This window comes from Rhynchophorus ferrugineus, unplaced genomic scaffold (genome assembly GCF_030347505.1).
Source record: "Rhynchophorus ferrugineus isolate W39M unplaced genomic scaffold, kcgeb_rfMv2 rfM2, whole genome shotgun sequence".
Classification (NCBI taxonomy): domain Eukaryota; kingdom Metazoa; phylum Arthropoda; class Insecta; order Coleoptera; family Curculionidae; genus Rhynchophorus; species Rhynchophorus ferrugineus.
The window spans coordinates 35302705-35320347 of NW_027472581.1; the positions used below are offsets into that span (position 1 = coordinate 35302705).

General features: G+C 31.8%; 1 protein-coding gene across 1 annotated transcript in view; it reads right to left on the minus strand.

The window, feature by feature from the left end:
* The window catches only part of LOC143190751 (uncharacterized), a 41968-nt gene that overhangs the window by 14778 nt on the left and 9547 nt on the right, over positions 1–17643 (minus strand). Inside the window, exon 2 of the mRNA XM_076395303.1 lies at positions 6040–6518. Within this exon, the coding sequence (XP_076251418.1) occupies positions 6040–6465 (426 nt within the window). The 5' untranslated portion in view covers positions 6466–6518. The remainder of the gene's footprint in view (positions 1–6039; positions 6519–17643) is intronic.

The following is a 17643-nucleotide window of genomic DNA, read 5'->3' on the forward strand; positions in this document are numbered from 1 at the left end:
TGCAAAGAAAATGTATGATGATAGTGAAAAAGCTACTGGATGCCTATTTATCCTTATATTAATATTTTTTAGAGTTTAAATAATAGTTTTGTTCATTAAGTTTTAATCATCACATTAAGAATAAATCACAAATTTCTTCAAATTAAATTCAAATTGCTTTTTTATTTCTCTTTACTAAGTAGTTTTGTTGATATCCAATTTTAATAAAGTATTACTAATATTTACCATATAGGAATAATACTAAAATAATTACTAATTTTAATTTTACTATTGCTTTTATTAATATAGGTAATTTCAAAAACTAATTGTATGTTTTTTTATACAAGATACTTTTCTGTTTCCTTTTCTTTCAGCATTTCTTTACTGGATTTTCATTTTAATCTTACGAAAAGTTATCAACAATTGCTATTTAGCTACTTGCTATATCTTATTGTATATTCGATATCTACAATTAGAGTAGAAAAGTAAACATACTTAAATATAAAAATTGTTAAATATTACCTTTATCATGGTTTTCTATCCAGTTCCTTCTTGTTTGTAAAATACAGCATATTGTACCATTCCTTTACTGTCATATGAATGGCTGTTATTTCATTCTGATTCCTAATATAATGTTAATATTTTTGTACAGATTTCCTAATAGCCTTCGGACATGTTACAAATAATAAATGTCCTTTTATATTATACTCTTAGCTATAAAATAACAAAGTAGAGGGTAACTTAAACTTAAATTATTAATCAAAACTTACCAAATTTTATTATTATCCCTATATATATATAATTCAAAAAGAAAAATTGTATCAAATTGTTAGATTCATAGTTATCCATATATGTTAATTTTTCTATTACTAATTAAAATTATCCGCCAATAACATAATCGCAAATACCGTCATTCAGGTGGAGTTCTGTCAATTTTTCGCGCTCTGACGGATTTAAACAAATTTCGGAAGTGCGCACGTGCAGTGTGTGAAACAAGTGAAATTTTAGCCGTGTCGACTTTTACTGTCGTTTCAGATTTTTTAAAGCAAGATTTTTTTACGCTTGTTTCTTTTTTGTAAATACGGTCAATGTCATACTTATTAGAACCCTTTAAATATGAAATTATTAAATTGAAATTTGAACGTTTTCACTGGACACACAGTATAATAATAGAGCTCTACATTGAATGCGCTGGACACTGCGATTGTTATGTAACGAGTAAATAAAAACATGGAAGCAAATTGACATTTTTGGAGATTTTAAGTGTTTTAAGTCCAAGTACCGAAAGTATTAGGTGATTGCATGTATTCTGGTGTTTTTATTACTTTGAGCACACACTTATTTTTTATATTAATTACATCTTACATTCGATATGCTTAATACAATGTTAATTGACAAATTAATTTATTACTACTGTTCTTTTATACAAGCATTAATACACAAGCAAGGCGAGTACGGAATAAACACATTATATATTTCCCAAATTAAAATAAAATTATACGACTTAAGCTATCCTTTTCTAAGGTCTTTTAAGACGAAACCTTCTGATTTCCATTTGAAATCCATTTGATTTCGATTTTATCGAGCAGTTCCTTATTTCTTACGTTATTACGTTTTATTATAGCGACAACTATTGGTAGTTAATCTGGATTACTAGTTGGTTTGATGTATTAGTGCAACCGTATATTTAAACATATGTTCAAATTGGGTTTATATTATGGTTTATGTTATGATATGCACTAATTGAGAAAAATTGGTACAAATATATATTAATAAAAATATAGATCTTTCTAGCAACATCGTGATACCGCATCGAAAGAACGATGCTGCATTTCGAAACTGTATGCTAGAAGACAATGCTGAACCGATCTGAATAAGTTATTGATGTATTCTTCACAACCTCTGCAACGTGCGGTGCGTTTTCATGCAAGACAATAACTTTGCACCTGTTACTCGCTTCTGTCAGTCTTTCCGGACAACAATAGATCATTTAATTTGTTCAATTGATTATTTGTTGTTTTATCAACTCGTAACGCACTAGATCTTCGTATTCATAGAAAGACCTTATGACCTTGCATATACCGCTATGGTATCGATGTAAAGGGCCCTCATGGGCCATCATAAATGACAATATGCTTCAGAAAAATCTTCATTTTTTGCATGGCAAAATTAACAGCAATAAAATTAAATTTTCAGTCAGTTCCTGCGGTAGCAAATTTCTTTTCTTTTATATATTTTTTGTCGCGTATAAACAAACGCCTGGAAACAGTTGATTCATTAACTGCTAAGTTATCTGGAAGTTTTTTGAGAGTTTGAGCTGGGTTTTAGAATCACCACAAATCTCTAAAACTGTCTGATGTTTTTCGGTAACAAATTTCTCCGAATTAAATAATAAAAGTAATACCGAAGGGAAAACTGCTTTTTATGTAGAGAAATGTGAAAATTCATCATAACTGTCATTGAATTTTACAGTTAAGTTGTTTAATAGGTATTCACATTGATATTTTGCATTTTCACTAATAAATATGGATTAAAATACATGCAATCACCTGATATCAGCTATTATTACCTGCAATGTACATGTCACCAGGAATCCAGAGACATATATACAGACCTAGAATACGTACAGATCGATTATTTGAAATACATTTTTTAAAATTAATTACGTCTTACATTATATATGTTTAGTACACTTTTAAACTATAAAATTTATTTTTCACAATTGTTCAGTTATACTTGAATCAATATGTAAGCAGGATGAGTGTGGGATAAATACATTATTAGTATGCATTTCCCATATTAAAATTAGACTATCAGAAACTAAAACCAAGATTAGTTACTTATACAAAATACAAGTTCATGCGGTTTAGTTTGCTTCAGTCTTCTGATTTCTTGCATGTTATTTGCTGTGTTAGCTGTATTGCTTCTACCTTGCTATGATTTAGTAACCTTATTTTATGTTTTAATACAAAATCTTAAATAACATTGTAAATTCATTTGATTTCGAGATTATCGTGTAGTTCTTTCTTGGTTATTTAGCGATAAGCATGGGTAATTAATCGAGTCATTTTGTTTTGGCCTCATTGGATTACAAGTAGGTATGTTTTTAGTGCAATCCAATATTTGAATCCATAAGTTCAAATAGGATTTATAACAAATTGATGACCGAACTCTCTGATTTTAGATCAAGTTGGGAGAATCTTCCGACTAACCAGTATAGTTCCTTGATTTTGAGCATGATGTGATCTGCTTCTTGTCTTACGCGATATTTTCAATTTAACTGGCCATATAGATGAATACGGAGGTATGTCACTTATTCTGTTTGAAGTATCGGGGATCCGTCATTACGCATATTGCAGGGCACTATATCTTTTCTTCAAACGCTTTCTTAAAAACTGCTGTTATTCTATGTACTTGCTTGGTTCCATTTTTATAAGTGTTTTAAGACATTTTAATAGCAGTTTCTGAAATAATTTGGATATCGTAGGTAACAGTGAGATGGGTCTGTAACATCCAATTTATTCTGCCCGTTTGTCAAGTTTATACAATAGTATAGATGACTTGGCAACTTAGACGATCTGAATGAAGAAATTCAGGAATCAAGAGCAATTGATGATTTGCTTACTTTTTTGGTCTAACATCATTCATATTCGATGCTTAAGACCAATTCTACATTATTCTCTTTTAAATTAGATTAAATTATTTAATTACGATGCCATAATCTCAATTATGATTTGATTGATTCCACAATCAGTATGAAGTTGAGACCTGAGACTGAAACTTGCTGATCTTTACAGACTGAATATGATAGAGAGCGATCTGAAAAATATGAGACTAACAAGCATTTTCCAGGTCAGAACAGTTGCGACCGATCGTCAACAGTGGCGAGATTTACTTAGATTGATGTGATGGTGGTTCCGACTATATTAAGATCCAAAAACTGTGATATTCATTATAATTTCCTTCTCTTTGGTCAAACTATCAACATATAATATTTTTTAAGTGTTATGCGGGATCGTTATGGACTAATAAGTCCAAGTTTTTTTTTATATAGTTTGTGGTGTTCTTAATATGGATGTTATGTTTTATGAAACGGGTAATCTTAGGAATAAATGTTTTAGAAGTAGTGATTTTGAACTTAGTATGAGAACCCTCAACTTTACGTTGCTCCCTTCACTTGGAAAGTCCTGTTCACTTCCAAACTGAGAAATATTCGTATTTTTATATGAAATAAATTTGATGATGATGAAGTGACGAAGTTTGTACAAATTAAGTCATAAACCTAATATTTCCATCTATTTTAATCAGAAAATATCTTTTCGGATTAAATTCATTATTATTATGAAAGAAATAAACAGAATTGTTTAATTTGGAGTAGGGCAAGTCAAAGTATTAGTCACAAAAAAATAAAGATTTTATTTCACAGGCAATTTCCGGCAAATGTTTCGCGGTGTCCAATATCTAGATGTCACTGCTTTGAACCTATTATTTTAATTTCTATGTTAAGAGCCGCGAAAGCATTTGATTGGTTCATTTCGTTTCTATAGTACGTTTGTTGTTTATTTATTTGGTGCGCCATTTTTATGGAGTCTTACGTAGGGAAGAATGTATAATATTAGTTGAGGGTACGATATAATGCATTCTCGATTTAGGAAGTGTTGTGTATCCGGATACACAGATAGTAAAGAAATGCAGTATCGTTTTTCTTTGAAGAATTATCCGGCTGTCTTTAGAACAATGCGTTGTTAATTAAATAGCTCCTGAATTCAAACCTTTAAAAAAAGGATTAACGGTAACCATCAATACACGTGGAATGTTGGTGCAAAGTGATTCAGTACTTAAATCAGTATAAGTTATTCATCACTCAGTCATCAGTATAAGAACATTTTCACCCTTTAAACTTTCAGTATAAGAAAACAAAAGAGACACTTATAACCAAATGGTATTTTGCTGTTTGATGTTATTTCGGGTTTCGGATAGAGAAATTTTGCGGACGACAGAGACCCTGGGATTAACGTAATTGGTTTAGCTATCGAGGTTTATGGAAGGGTAGGGATGCCTGATTCGAGGTGGCTCTTCACGTTCCTCATAAATAATGGGACATTGAGTCACGCGCGGACTTTTTTGGAGTGGAACACTTGGAGTAGTGCAAGTTATCTCTCAGAGACGTCCCTGTACCACACCTGTGCCCCGTAGAGGTAGACTGGACGGACTAGCATCTTATACAAAATCGCTTTCTGGAGGATTGGGAATTTGCTTTTTCTGCAGAGGATTTGATTTGATTTGGAGGCAATAACCGTTGATCTCCTTACGGTGGAACAGAATAGCATGAGTTTTGCTGGGGTAAATTTTCCACTCGGGTAATTTGTACCATATCATATCACAACAGTCATATTAAAACAGTGCTTCTAAAGGATCGTAGAGAAGTAAATTCTGATTTGCACACAACCATTTGTTTGCCAGAGGTAAAATAAGGAAAGCAAACAAGAGCCGCCGGATTGTTCCTCATCATAACAATGTGAGCACTCAAAACATTGAATTGATGGGTCATCCGCCGTACAACCCTGATTTGGCACCCAATTACTTCTTTTTGTTCTCATCCGTAAAGAATAAACTGCGTGGTTAACGATTTTCATCGCCCGAAGAAGCTATTGAAGCGTTCAAAAATTATGCTTTGTAGATACCTCATTCGGACTGGAATAAATGCTTTGAAAATTGGTTTAAGCGTATGCAAGTGTATCGATCATCGTGGCGAGTACTACAATATACAATATATATATATATATTCGCAACTTCACTATTTGTTTTTTTTCTATTCCCGAAATATAAATAGTGACCCTAATATATATATATATATATATATATATATATATATATATATATACGACATGACATGATTTGATGACAACTTTATTACTTCAACCATGTATCAACTGATATATAAACTATTCGAAGTTGCATTTATAAACAGCGTCATTAAAAATCGCCTAAAATAGTTGCCGGTATTTTAATTGAAAGAACTGACGATCTATCTTGTTGGATAATTTTGAAAATTCATACCTTAGCGAGAAAAGAATCGACGTCTTGTATTTCATAACCGAACTGTTGTATTTTCCCGTCATGTGGATCCCCCCGGATTTTCCTGGATTTCCTTCTGTGTTTCGGTCGTTCAGTTCCGAGGTTCGGCTCGCTCTTTGTTCTCAACGGCAATTTCACCTCTTCCCTTGTCGCGTTCCGACGAGCCAAATGACCGTCGTCGGTCGCTTCCGTGCAATTTCGTATGGCTCTAAGCCGTCCGATCGGTTTAATTCGGAATTTGTCTGGTGATGTGGATGGTGGCTCGGTCGTCTGTTTCTTCGTCGTTTTGTACTGAAATTTGATGGGCTGCTGAGGGTTGGGGTTGCGTCGCGATCTAGTTGCCAGGAACGAGGACAGTTTGCGGTGTAGCAGGAAGTTTTTCCGTTGTCGGGATGGTTGCTGGCCCATATCATTTGGAGGCACCTAGTTGACTGTGACCGAGAAAGCATGGCTTACTTCGACTAGAAAATAAAAAATAAGATATTTTTTAAAGTATTTTATTATAAATTATTGTTATATATAATTACAAGGGTCTACAAGAAGATATTGACATTATTTTGAATCTATTTGATCTAATTATTATATATTTATTAAATATTCATCTTAATTATAAAATTAAAGAACATTTTATGTGTTCTTTATGAAAATAATGGAAGCTGAGAAGCGATGTCTACTGAATTCGGCTGGTGATATTAGCGATGAGCTTTTAGTGATTTAGTGTGAAAAAATACCTTCGCATATTCAATTACTGTTGTGATACTTAGTTTAATGTATTTAATTCTTCTTTAAATCAATTTTAGTAATTTGTTAGAGAAAAAGAAATAAAATTGACAATTCAAAGCTACTTCAGTCCAACTGAAGACTAGTAGTCTTACGCCTAGATCCGCGATTATTATCAAGAAAAATAAAGCAATGCACATCAACATCATACAGTTTTTTTCTTAATAACTAAATTAATTCTGATTAAGTAATTAATTAAATGAACTGCATCAGTCAGTACAGGATTTTAAAACAAAAACTTTTATTTTACTTGAAAATTAATTTATTTAAATGAAATAATTGACCATTTTGAACCACTACTGAAAGCCTAGTCAACACTACTGGTTCAGTTGCATTATAATGTAAACGGCTCTTATAATGTAAACACATCTTGTTTCCCTGTTTTGTACGTTGACATTTTCTTTTCGATGAATCCAATATTACGTTGTTTTTAATTTATCCAGTGATTTTGCCATTTTGTCTATTCTAGCTGCTGATTAGAGACGCAATCTTTTCCGTACTGACTATTTATTGGCCTTTTCAGTCAAACTAACCACAAATATCAAGTGCGATTTGAAATTTATAAAAACAAGCAAAGCACCAAAAGATTGTTTGGTGGTTTACATTTAACAACCGAACGATTTTATAGGCTGATGAGGTATATCTTTTTAACTAGAATAAAATGAGTTGGAAAATATTGTCTTGTATTAAAACGAATTTAGAAACTGCAATAGGCAATACATTATACATCGTAATGACATGACTTCATTGTTATTTTGAATAGACTACAGATTTGTTTTTTAGTGTCTAAATAAATAATGTTGATGGTTCTTCGGATACAGAAAGATGCGACATACAGTTGGCCACGTGAAGAACATGGATCTTCACGATTGATGCCACAAACACTTAAAGATTGCCCTTGTGCAAAAAATCGTCTGTGAAACGCTACTTCAAAGATATGATCGGAAGTCATTTCTGCCTCGAATAGTGACGGGTGATGAAAAATGGATTGATTTTGAAAATCCTAAGTGCAAAAAATCATGGTTATCACCTGACGAAGCTGGACGATCAACTCTAATGCCAAATCGTTTTGGTCGCAAAACAATGCTCTGCGTTTGGTGGAACTAGAGTGGCAGTATGTATTACGAACTGTTGAAACCTAGTGAAACAACAAATCATCAATTTGAACCATGCATTGAGGTGTTGAAAAACGCCCAGAATGGGCTCGGAGGTAGGGTAAAGTAATTCTACAGCACGATAATGCACCGTCTAATAAAGTAAAATCCGTCAAGCAAGCGTTGAAAGCACTTGGATGGGAAATATTATCGCACCCGCCATACTCTCCAAACCTTGCGGTTACCGACTATCAATTTTTCGCATCAACACAAGTTTTGCAGAGCGGCACTTCACCACTTTCGAAAAAGTTTGAGAGAGAAATTTGAAAAAAAGAGAAAATTGTTCGATAAATGGTTTTGCTCAAAGGAAAATTGCCTAAAAGATGAGCAAGATGTATAGAACAAATGACCAATACTTTGAATAAATACATTTTTCCATTTTCTTGAAAATCACGTGTGTTTTCCTAAAAAAAACCGGTAATGACGTTCCAGTGGTAAACACAACCAAAAAATATCGTCAAAATCGGTTCCACTGTTTACGAGTTCAGTGACTAACAAAATCACAGAAAAATGATATATATAAAGATAGATTCCATTATTAAATTAGATAATAATTAGATGCAATGGAATGGTTTAAACACACATTCCATTATTAAATTAGTATGTAAGTTCGGAAATTATTTATTTATCTTCAAACTTGGTTTAAAAATTCTGTAATTCAAACATTGAAATGATCCATAACCAAATCTTTTTATATAGTGCTCAAGTTATAGTATAAAATATTTTTAAAAGATAACCGACATCAAAAATAAATAAATAAAAATAAACAAAAAACAGTTATATTAAATTAGATTTGTATTTTCCGTAATTTAAATTTGTGTATATTCCACAAAATTATATAATTATTTTGTTCTTGTTTGGGCTCAGTACCAACTTCAAACTGATACTGATAACTAGATAAAGATAAATGGGTTTAAGTAGATATTAAGCTAAATTATGTGTACATAGTAGAATATTTAAATACGTGTAGTAGATAGGTTAAATAAGGTTTTTGTTTATTTTTATTTACTTATTAGAACAATTATTATGTACATATTTTATTTTAAAACATTTTTTTTGTGTTAAAAATCTAAGTTTAATTATATTTTATTTTTTAATGAGTTTCTTATTATTTTCGGAGTCGGTTAATTCCTTTTTTAAATATTTTCTTTTTTTCTTTTTTGTTTTAGATATTTATTCAGTTATTTTATTAAGTATTACAATGAGTCAAGTAAAGGTGCAGCCCGTATGATGAAAAATAGATATAAAGAAAAAAAGATTAAAAAGAAGAAAAAAAAACGATTAGAGGGGATTTGACAAATGTTTTAATCAAGTTAGACCAACAACAAAAAGCCATTGCCTCCGCAGGGAATCAAACCTGCGATTTCCGCGTGTGAGCCGAACGCTTTAACTACTACACCATAGAGGCGATTGTTTGCGGTATTTCTACGGCTTCTCTTATGATATGGTTAATGCTTAAAAAGCAAACTGAACGTCTTTTCAACTGAACAACTTTAGTCAGCAAACCCTTACTAAAAACTCCTCAAAAACCCCTGAAGGATATAACGGTCCGGTCCCTGCGTTCATCATCAGCTTACATAAATTACTTCAAAGTATAAAATTAGTTATCTGTAAGTCCTCATAATATTTAAAGAAATATCCTCTAACTCCTAACCGTTGAGGAGTTGTGTTTCCGTCACATCAGCTCACCAATAACATTATATATAAATATCTGGTTATTTTAGATAAGAAAATATGTGAAATCATTGTACGTGCCTTTGAAATCTGAGGGTTTCTCTCGATTTTCCAATGGGACTACCTCGGAAGTGCACTCTTTCGAATAAAAAAAGAATTTTGAAAATCGGTCCATTATTGACGGATAAATCGGTTAACATATAACTATATATGTAGTCGAACATAGAACCTCCTCCTTTTTTGAAATCGGTTAAAAATAAGTAAAATTGGTGTGCGAAATGGAAACCCAAATACGAAGGAAAACCATATTAGTGAGAGTACCACCTAGCCGAGCCGTTGCTTATCGAAGGTATAATAAAATGCATCAGTCATAAACCAGCGAGATTCTCACCGATATGTATGTTAAACATCATCGATTTCTATGGGCCACCTGCTCAACACCAAATATTTCATTCGGAATAACGGATTTTTTCCTCATATTCGAGCGAATATTTGGGATTCCGCTCCGTTAACAAGGAACTTATGGTTTCCGTGAAGTGCGTTTAATTAAAAAGACGAATGTTTGTGCACCGCGACTGCCGTCTAGATTAAATTAATTGGTCGTTTCACGGCACAAAAATGAGAAATGACCATGTCGTGGAATCACGGAACCGACATTTTCACTTAAACTAGAATATTTCGTCAAAAAGTAGATGATGAGATGTAGTATTCATGTATTCATGTATCAATAAGTGTTAAACACTCTCACTTATTGAACAATTTAACTGTTAAATTTGATAGTTTTCCATTTAGTGTTTAGTGTATACAGACGCTAATCATGGAACTTTTGTTGTTTGATTTGTATAAATCTGCTGCAGAGGTCCATCAAACACTTTTAGAAACTTATGGCGATGGAACCTTTGACAGATTTGACAGAAATGACAGAAAAAATATATTGGCCAGCAAAAAAGAAAAGTTTTTTTTCTGACAATGAAAAGTGGATCTACTACGAGAATCCCAAGGGCAAAAAATCATAGGTTAGTTCATGAAGGTCTTGCTGTATCCATCGTGGAATCAACTAGGTGTATTTTATTACGTGTTGCTAAAACCGAATGAAATGGCTACTGTACATGTCAACCGATATCAATTCAATAAATTGAACGAGGTAATGTTCCAAAAAAAAACCAGCGACCTCTTGCATGACAACGATAGGTCACACATTGCAAGATTTGTGAAGGTTATTGCAGATCGAATGGATCGGAAGTTCTATCGCACCCAGCGTTCTCAGAAGAAATGCCACTATCTGAGTATCCGAAGAAATACAAAAATGGATCGATGAATGTATCGCTGCGAAATGTTGGTTTAGCTTATTTCGACACAGTATCACCATATTGCCAGAAAGATGGAAAGTTTTTTGAATAATATATATAGTACCAATTCTTCTTAGCGCCTTTTTAAAGCAAAAGTATGATCAGAAGATATGCTTATTTATCATTGTATATGCAATACATATTGATTTAGTGTATTAGTGTATGTATTTTATCTATATTGATGTTTTTAATTCAATTTAATTAATAAGCCCTTAGACTAAGAAAATAAAACAAACTTAGCAGATTTTTAAAAATGTTTCCTCTGACCTCTATAGACCCTATATATTTTGTTTGTATAATATTTTAGGCCTAAAAAATTAGATTTCGTATGGTTTTTTATTCGACATGAACCCTAGTTAAGTCATTTTTGAAAGTTGGGGAAAATTATTGGAGCTGTATAAATAACGCGAGCATACGATGGAATTTGAATTATTATCAAATTTTTATTTTATGATTTTATTCTATTGAAAAGCCATGAAAGGTCAACACTTCACACCTTTAAAAGTCACGTAGATGTTAGCGTGGGTTTACTTTAGTATTTCGTAGCATGGGCAAGGGTTGAAAAATCCGTAGAACGATGTATACACACCTGAAACCATTTCAGTATCTGGTATAACAAACGAGTGCATGCTGGAAGTGGTCATGGCACTATTTGAAGAGAAGATGGTTTGATAAACTTGCTAGAGCAATAGAATGGTTAAACCTGACAAATAGAGATAATTAACTTGCAATAAGTTTTTTTTCGTTAATATGTATAAAACTACATCCATCGAAGAAATTTGGGGTAAAGATGTTTCAGAAAAGTTTGAAAATTGTAAAAAATTGGCTAGGATGATTATCGCGAATATATATAAGCGAATAGTCTCACCATTCATTATATGGATTGTCCTTAAGATTATTATGATCACTTTTTAAACGAACTATTGTACATTTTCATATTTACTATTTCAGTACGAATTTCCACTACACTTTAAATCATTTTTTACAAATAATTTAATTAATGCCTGATATTCATTATGTTTTAATTGTTAAAAATGCAAATAAATAATGAAGTGACCTATGAAAAAGTGAATAAAAAAGGAAATATTAAAATTGCGCCGAATTTTTAGTTCTAATGTTAATGATTACATGATATTCCGCAGACTGTTGGACAACCTAGGGAGCCATTGATTTATTAGATAAGACGATTTGGGGAAAGGGGTAATGACCATATATTATTTTTCTTTACAAGGGTAGAGGTAGTATTATAAGGGGTCTTGATAGTTCGTAAGTTACACGACATAAGACATATCGACATAAGATCACAAAAATACAAAAGTGATACAAAAAAATAAGTTAAGGTGGCTTGGTGGCGCAGTGGTAAAGACGATGAGTTTAAAATTTGTGAGTGTTCTAGGCAAGAGAGTAAAATCCGACAAGGAAAATGAACCCAGTCACGCCAGTAACCAGGCTGGGTAAGACCGGATGTCTTCTGGGATGATTTCTAACTTGATCACTGGCCAGTCTGTAGTATATATATATATATATATATATATATATATATATATATATATATATATATATATATATATATATATATATATATATACTACTTCATATATGGTGCATCATTTATTTCTCGTTAGTTATCAGAGCAGTTAACACGTGAGGTAGTTCGTCACAAATGCTTCTTCGACGACATAAGTCAATCAAAGATCAGTCAGTCACGGGCTAAATTTGTGACTAAATAATAATAAAGTTACAAAGTTTACTCGATCGTAACTAGAATACGATTTGAAATTACCGTTAGCACATTCGCTCATAATATGATATACATATATGTCATTATTTTTCACTTCATTTTTACGTTATCGAATCGATGCACTTATCAAAAATTGGTACTTCTTATATTGGTATCGTGGTTAAATCGTGCTAAAATGTTGAATGACCATAAAATAAATTTTCAAACTCGCCCATAAATATTTGACTACCAATATTTGACACTTTTGATGATAGCAACAGTGATATATTATATGGGAAAATAAAATGTTTATTTTTAATATTTTTCTCACAATCATTCCATATTTTTTACGATATGAACCTTCCCGGGACTTATATATATATATATAAATATAATAATAAAAAATATATATAAAAATATATATATAAATATATATATATATATATATATATATATATATATATATATATTTATATATAGTTCATAAGAAAGAAGAAATCAAAGAATTGATCTGTGGTTTCAGTATATAATCATCAATCAACTGACGTAGATAAACAAAAAACAAGCGGCAACGTCGCTAACTTGATAAATACATCGAAATTATGCCTCAAGAATAAAACATTACATCTTAAATTAATTTATAATCCTGCTGGTAATTTATACCACTTAAATCCAATATTCATCAATGGTCTCCTGTTATACGCGGTAATTTCAGTTGCTAAAAAACACCAGGAAAGAATGAACAAGAGAATTTATTCGATTATTTTCTCCGGCCGATCGAGTCGTATTGCAGATGTAACAACAATTGCGGACATCATTTTTCTCTATTAATCAGGAAATATAGCGACCGCTGGAGATACGGGGAACGTAACGGGCATCGAATAATAAAAAAAAAGAGCGCATAATGTTTATTCAAAAGTACAGTAATTGTTCCAATAATCGAATCGAATGGCCGACGGAACAAGCAGAAACAACGAGAAAACCGTTCCTGTTAAACACATTCTCAACAACGCGATTTAATTGTGGTTCAGTTATTGCTTCGGCGGTTTTTTTGCCGCGACGTTTAGTCTTGTTTCTAGTTCTGACGCCCGATTCTAATCTACGAGAGCCGAACTTAAAGTACGAGTCCACTTAAAGTACTATGCTTTATATTAGGGATTTCGAAAAAATGTCGATACATAGATATATCGATACTTTAAAAAGATATCGATATTTTTTAATGATATATATTTGGGTCGATATTTTTCGATGTCATTTTTAAAGAAGTATCAATAGTTGTAAATGAGAGTATCAAACTTTTACTTGTTAAGAAATATATCGGTATTAAAAACTTAGGGTTTTTGCAGCACAGCATTGAACTTTTGTTTCGGGATTTTTGCCTCCTCGTTCATCAAGTGAATTTTGCGTGAAAAAATAGGATTGAGTCTGTATTCTGTTGTGATGTTATCCAAGAGTTCTATTATTCTCTTGATTTCCTGGGTGACAGTCGGTATCTGACGGTCTCGATTTAAATAATCAGTCCTGTAGTATTTTGGTGCACCTACAATACTTCTAAGGACTTTGTTCTGGTAAACTTATATTAGATTCATACTAGTTTTCGCAGAACATCCCCATAATTGTATTCGATATATCCATATAGGTTTCTATACTTAAATATTAGCAATTTATTATGTAATGATAATTGTGATTTTCTTCCAATTAACCAATATATGTTCCTTTATTTTCTTCAGTTCTCCAGTTCTTTTCTTTTCTTTTTCACATGTTCCTTCCAGCGAAGTTTTGCATCAAGGTTCATTCCGATATATTTAGCATTGTTGCTATATGGAATGATATTATTATTTATTGTTATTGGTGCTTGTGCCATTGATTATATGTGAACTGCATACGCACAGATGTACTTTCGTTAATTATTATATTCCAAGTCTCGGTCCAATTATTTATATTGTCACTTGCCTGTTGTGTAATTTTCGTGTGGTTTCTTTGCTATTTTCTCCGACAGCAAGAATCACAGTGTCACCAGCAAATATAGTACTCATGATATTTTAGATTTATGGTATATCACATGTGTAGTGTGTGTCTTTGGGTACACCTGCTGTAGCTTCTTTTATTGTAGAGAAGCTTTCTCGTGTTTGATTCTAAACATTCTGTCTACAATATAAGATTTCAATAGCTCAGTGTCTTGTAACATTTTCTGTAGCTTATGAACAAGGCCGTCATGCCATTATCGAAGGCTTGTGTCAAATTTAAGAGTATAGCTGAACATACATTTTTACCTTCATAGGCTTTTTCAATTATTTCTGTTATTCTATACATCTGATCAATCGTCGAATAATTGTTAACAAACCTAAAATGATGTGTAGATATACTAATATATTACTGGTAACAGTAAGATAGGTCTATAGGCTTTTATTTCATTTCATAATATTGCAGATTTTGGTATCATTATCATTTCATTTATATTCATCTTCCAAAGGTCTGGGACATTTTTTAGTATATATGTATTTCTCTAGATGGTCAACAAATGCTTCAGCGTTTTCTTGATTGCTATTAGAGAACTTACTATATTAAAGTATGTCTAAAAACAGGCTTTGTCAGGTACTTGATGTTAAGTATTTCAGTTGCATGTTCACAGAGCTGTTAAAAAGTTAAGAAAATCAAGCATTTTCACTCAAATGTAAACAAATACAACAGTTGAACAAATATATATAATTTAAACCGTTTTTTGTAAACCCTGTAAAATACATTTGCATTTGTATCTTGGAATTATCATCATAAAATGTTTTTAATAGGTTTTTCAATATTTTTGTGATTCTTTATTATAGTCATCTAGCTTATTGTTTATGTTGTGATTCGTTAACCATAAATCTATAAAGTTACCTATAACCTATAAGTTGATTAGTGGTTGACCCCTTAGTGTATGAGTTTTGCCTTTGTGAAAAATATATGTTGTAGAAAATAAAGTTACGTATTTCAGTGTTTTCATAATTATTGAAAAAAGGAAATAAGAAAATATTTATCAGGAATTCTACGTCTTACAATTTACCATCATATAGTAATTATATATATAGTAATTAAGCCATTCTAGTCTAAACACTTGAAACAATCGATTTTTATGCTGTTATGAGGATTTTTCAATTTTTAAATATTTTCTGGATATTAAAGCTGTTTTAATAAAGCAGAATCTAAAAATAAATCTTAAAGGCGTTTTTATCGAAACTATAATTTCAAACAAATGACACGATATATCCAATTTCTACTGAAGGCATACTTGAAGTCAGGTGTAAGTCTTCTTTATACATTTTTCTATCGTCAAAGCAGAACTATTTTTTAAAAAATCGCTGGTGAAAATATCTCTTTTTCAGTTACTAGGAAGGTTGCAATCGTACCAACAATTTTTTATGGTCTTTTTAGAGGTCTGTTAATTAGTTTCGATAATGTTATTATTGGAAATATTTGGAATTTAGAAATATGGAATGGAATTTATAAATCCACTAGATTTTAGCTAGGCGGCTAGACCTTTAAAAGTCTAATAGACCAATGGGTCAATAAACATTATTGCACCTACCTAAATGAGTTTCTTACCAAATTTAAGAATTAGACAAGTACAAATACTAAAATTAATAAAAATGCGGATTTTCAAGTCAACTCAATATATTTGTATAATTCTATATTTAAATAAATTATAATATATATATTAATTATAACAGTTCGTAACAATAATTTGTCAAATAACTCTAGTTCCGTTGGCCAACACGCCATGACCTCATTAAACATTTTTTTTTGAAAAAAGTTAAAGACAGATCATTATTGATTTACTCTCCTTGGACACCGTCAAATTTATAATATCGTTTTACTTTTGACACTTAATAACATTTTGTCAAATATTATTAGTGTTCACGTGTCTTAAACTATTGTCCAAAAACGACAAATCTTTCTTCATTACAATAACGATTTAGTAACTTTAGTTGACAGCCATAATGCGGTTGAGGTTTATTCACCGACAATCCATACAATCGAAGTGGCTATTATATTGTCGGAGAATCTAGTAACATATAATGAAACGACCAATACATTAAGATTGTTTCGATGACGAAGATCATATTATAAACTAGGATCTCTTTTTTTGGAGCTTGAAATTATCAGTTAATAAGAATAAGTTTCTATTAGCTAGGCGGCGAATGTGATTCACCGCTTGTGAATTCGTTTCTCAATGTATTTGGGTATTTATGAGAAACAAAGGGGTAGGTGGTCAGAGATAGGATCTTGTTCTGCACTACCTGAAGTTTTTCCGGATTGATGAATTCGAACCAGGTGTTTAATCCGTAATAATACGGATTTGATCAACAACCTCGATCCTTGTAAAAAAGTAAAACCTTAATCGATGATCATAATTTACTGTTACTGCAGATGAGGGGATAGAGGCCGGAGTAACTCTAAATTAAGACCAAGATAGGTGACCTTTTCTCTCCATAGAATTAGGACTTTTCTACCTCCAGAATTGAAATCACTTGACCGCGGCATTTAGTTGGAAATGTTTTTTTTTTCTGAGTGGTATCTACTGAACGTGCACTAAGGATAAAGGCTGTGTCGTCCGCGTATTGCCCATTCCATATTCTTCTTAATAGGAATCTCCGACATGAATAAATTAAATAATTCTGGTACTAATGGAGAATCTTGAGGGACACCGCCTTTGACTAATTTATGAAAATCTGATCTGAAAGGACCGATGCTTTCAGAAAGGCCGCAATAAAATTATTAGGTCTTTGGGTATACCTGCTTTTATGGCTTTAAAGATATAAGCGCACAAAGCTTATCATTCACATGAATCAACACATGAAGCTCAAGTCAGACTCAAATCTATGAACTGTACTGGCTAGTAGGAAGATACTCCTAGCTTAACCTGAGATTA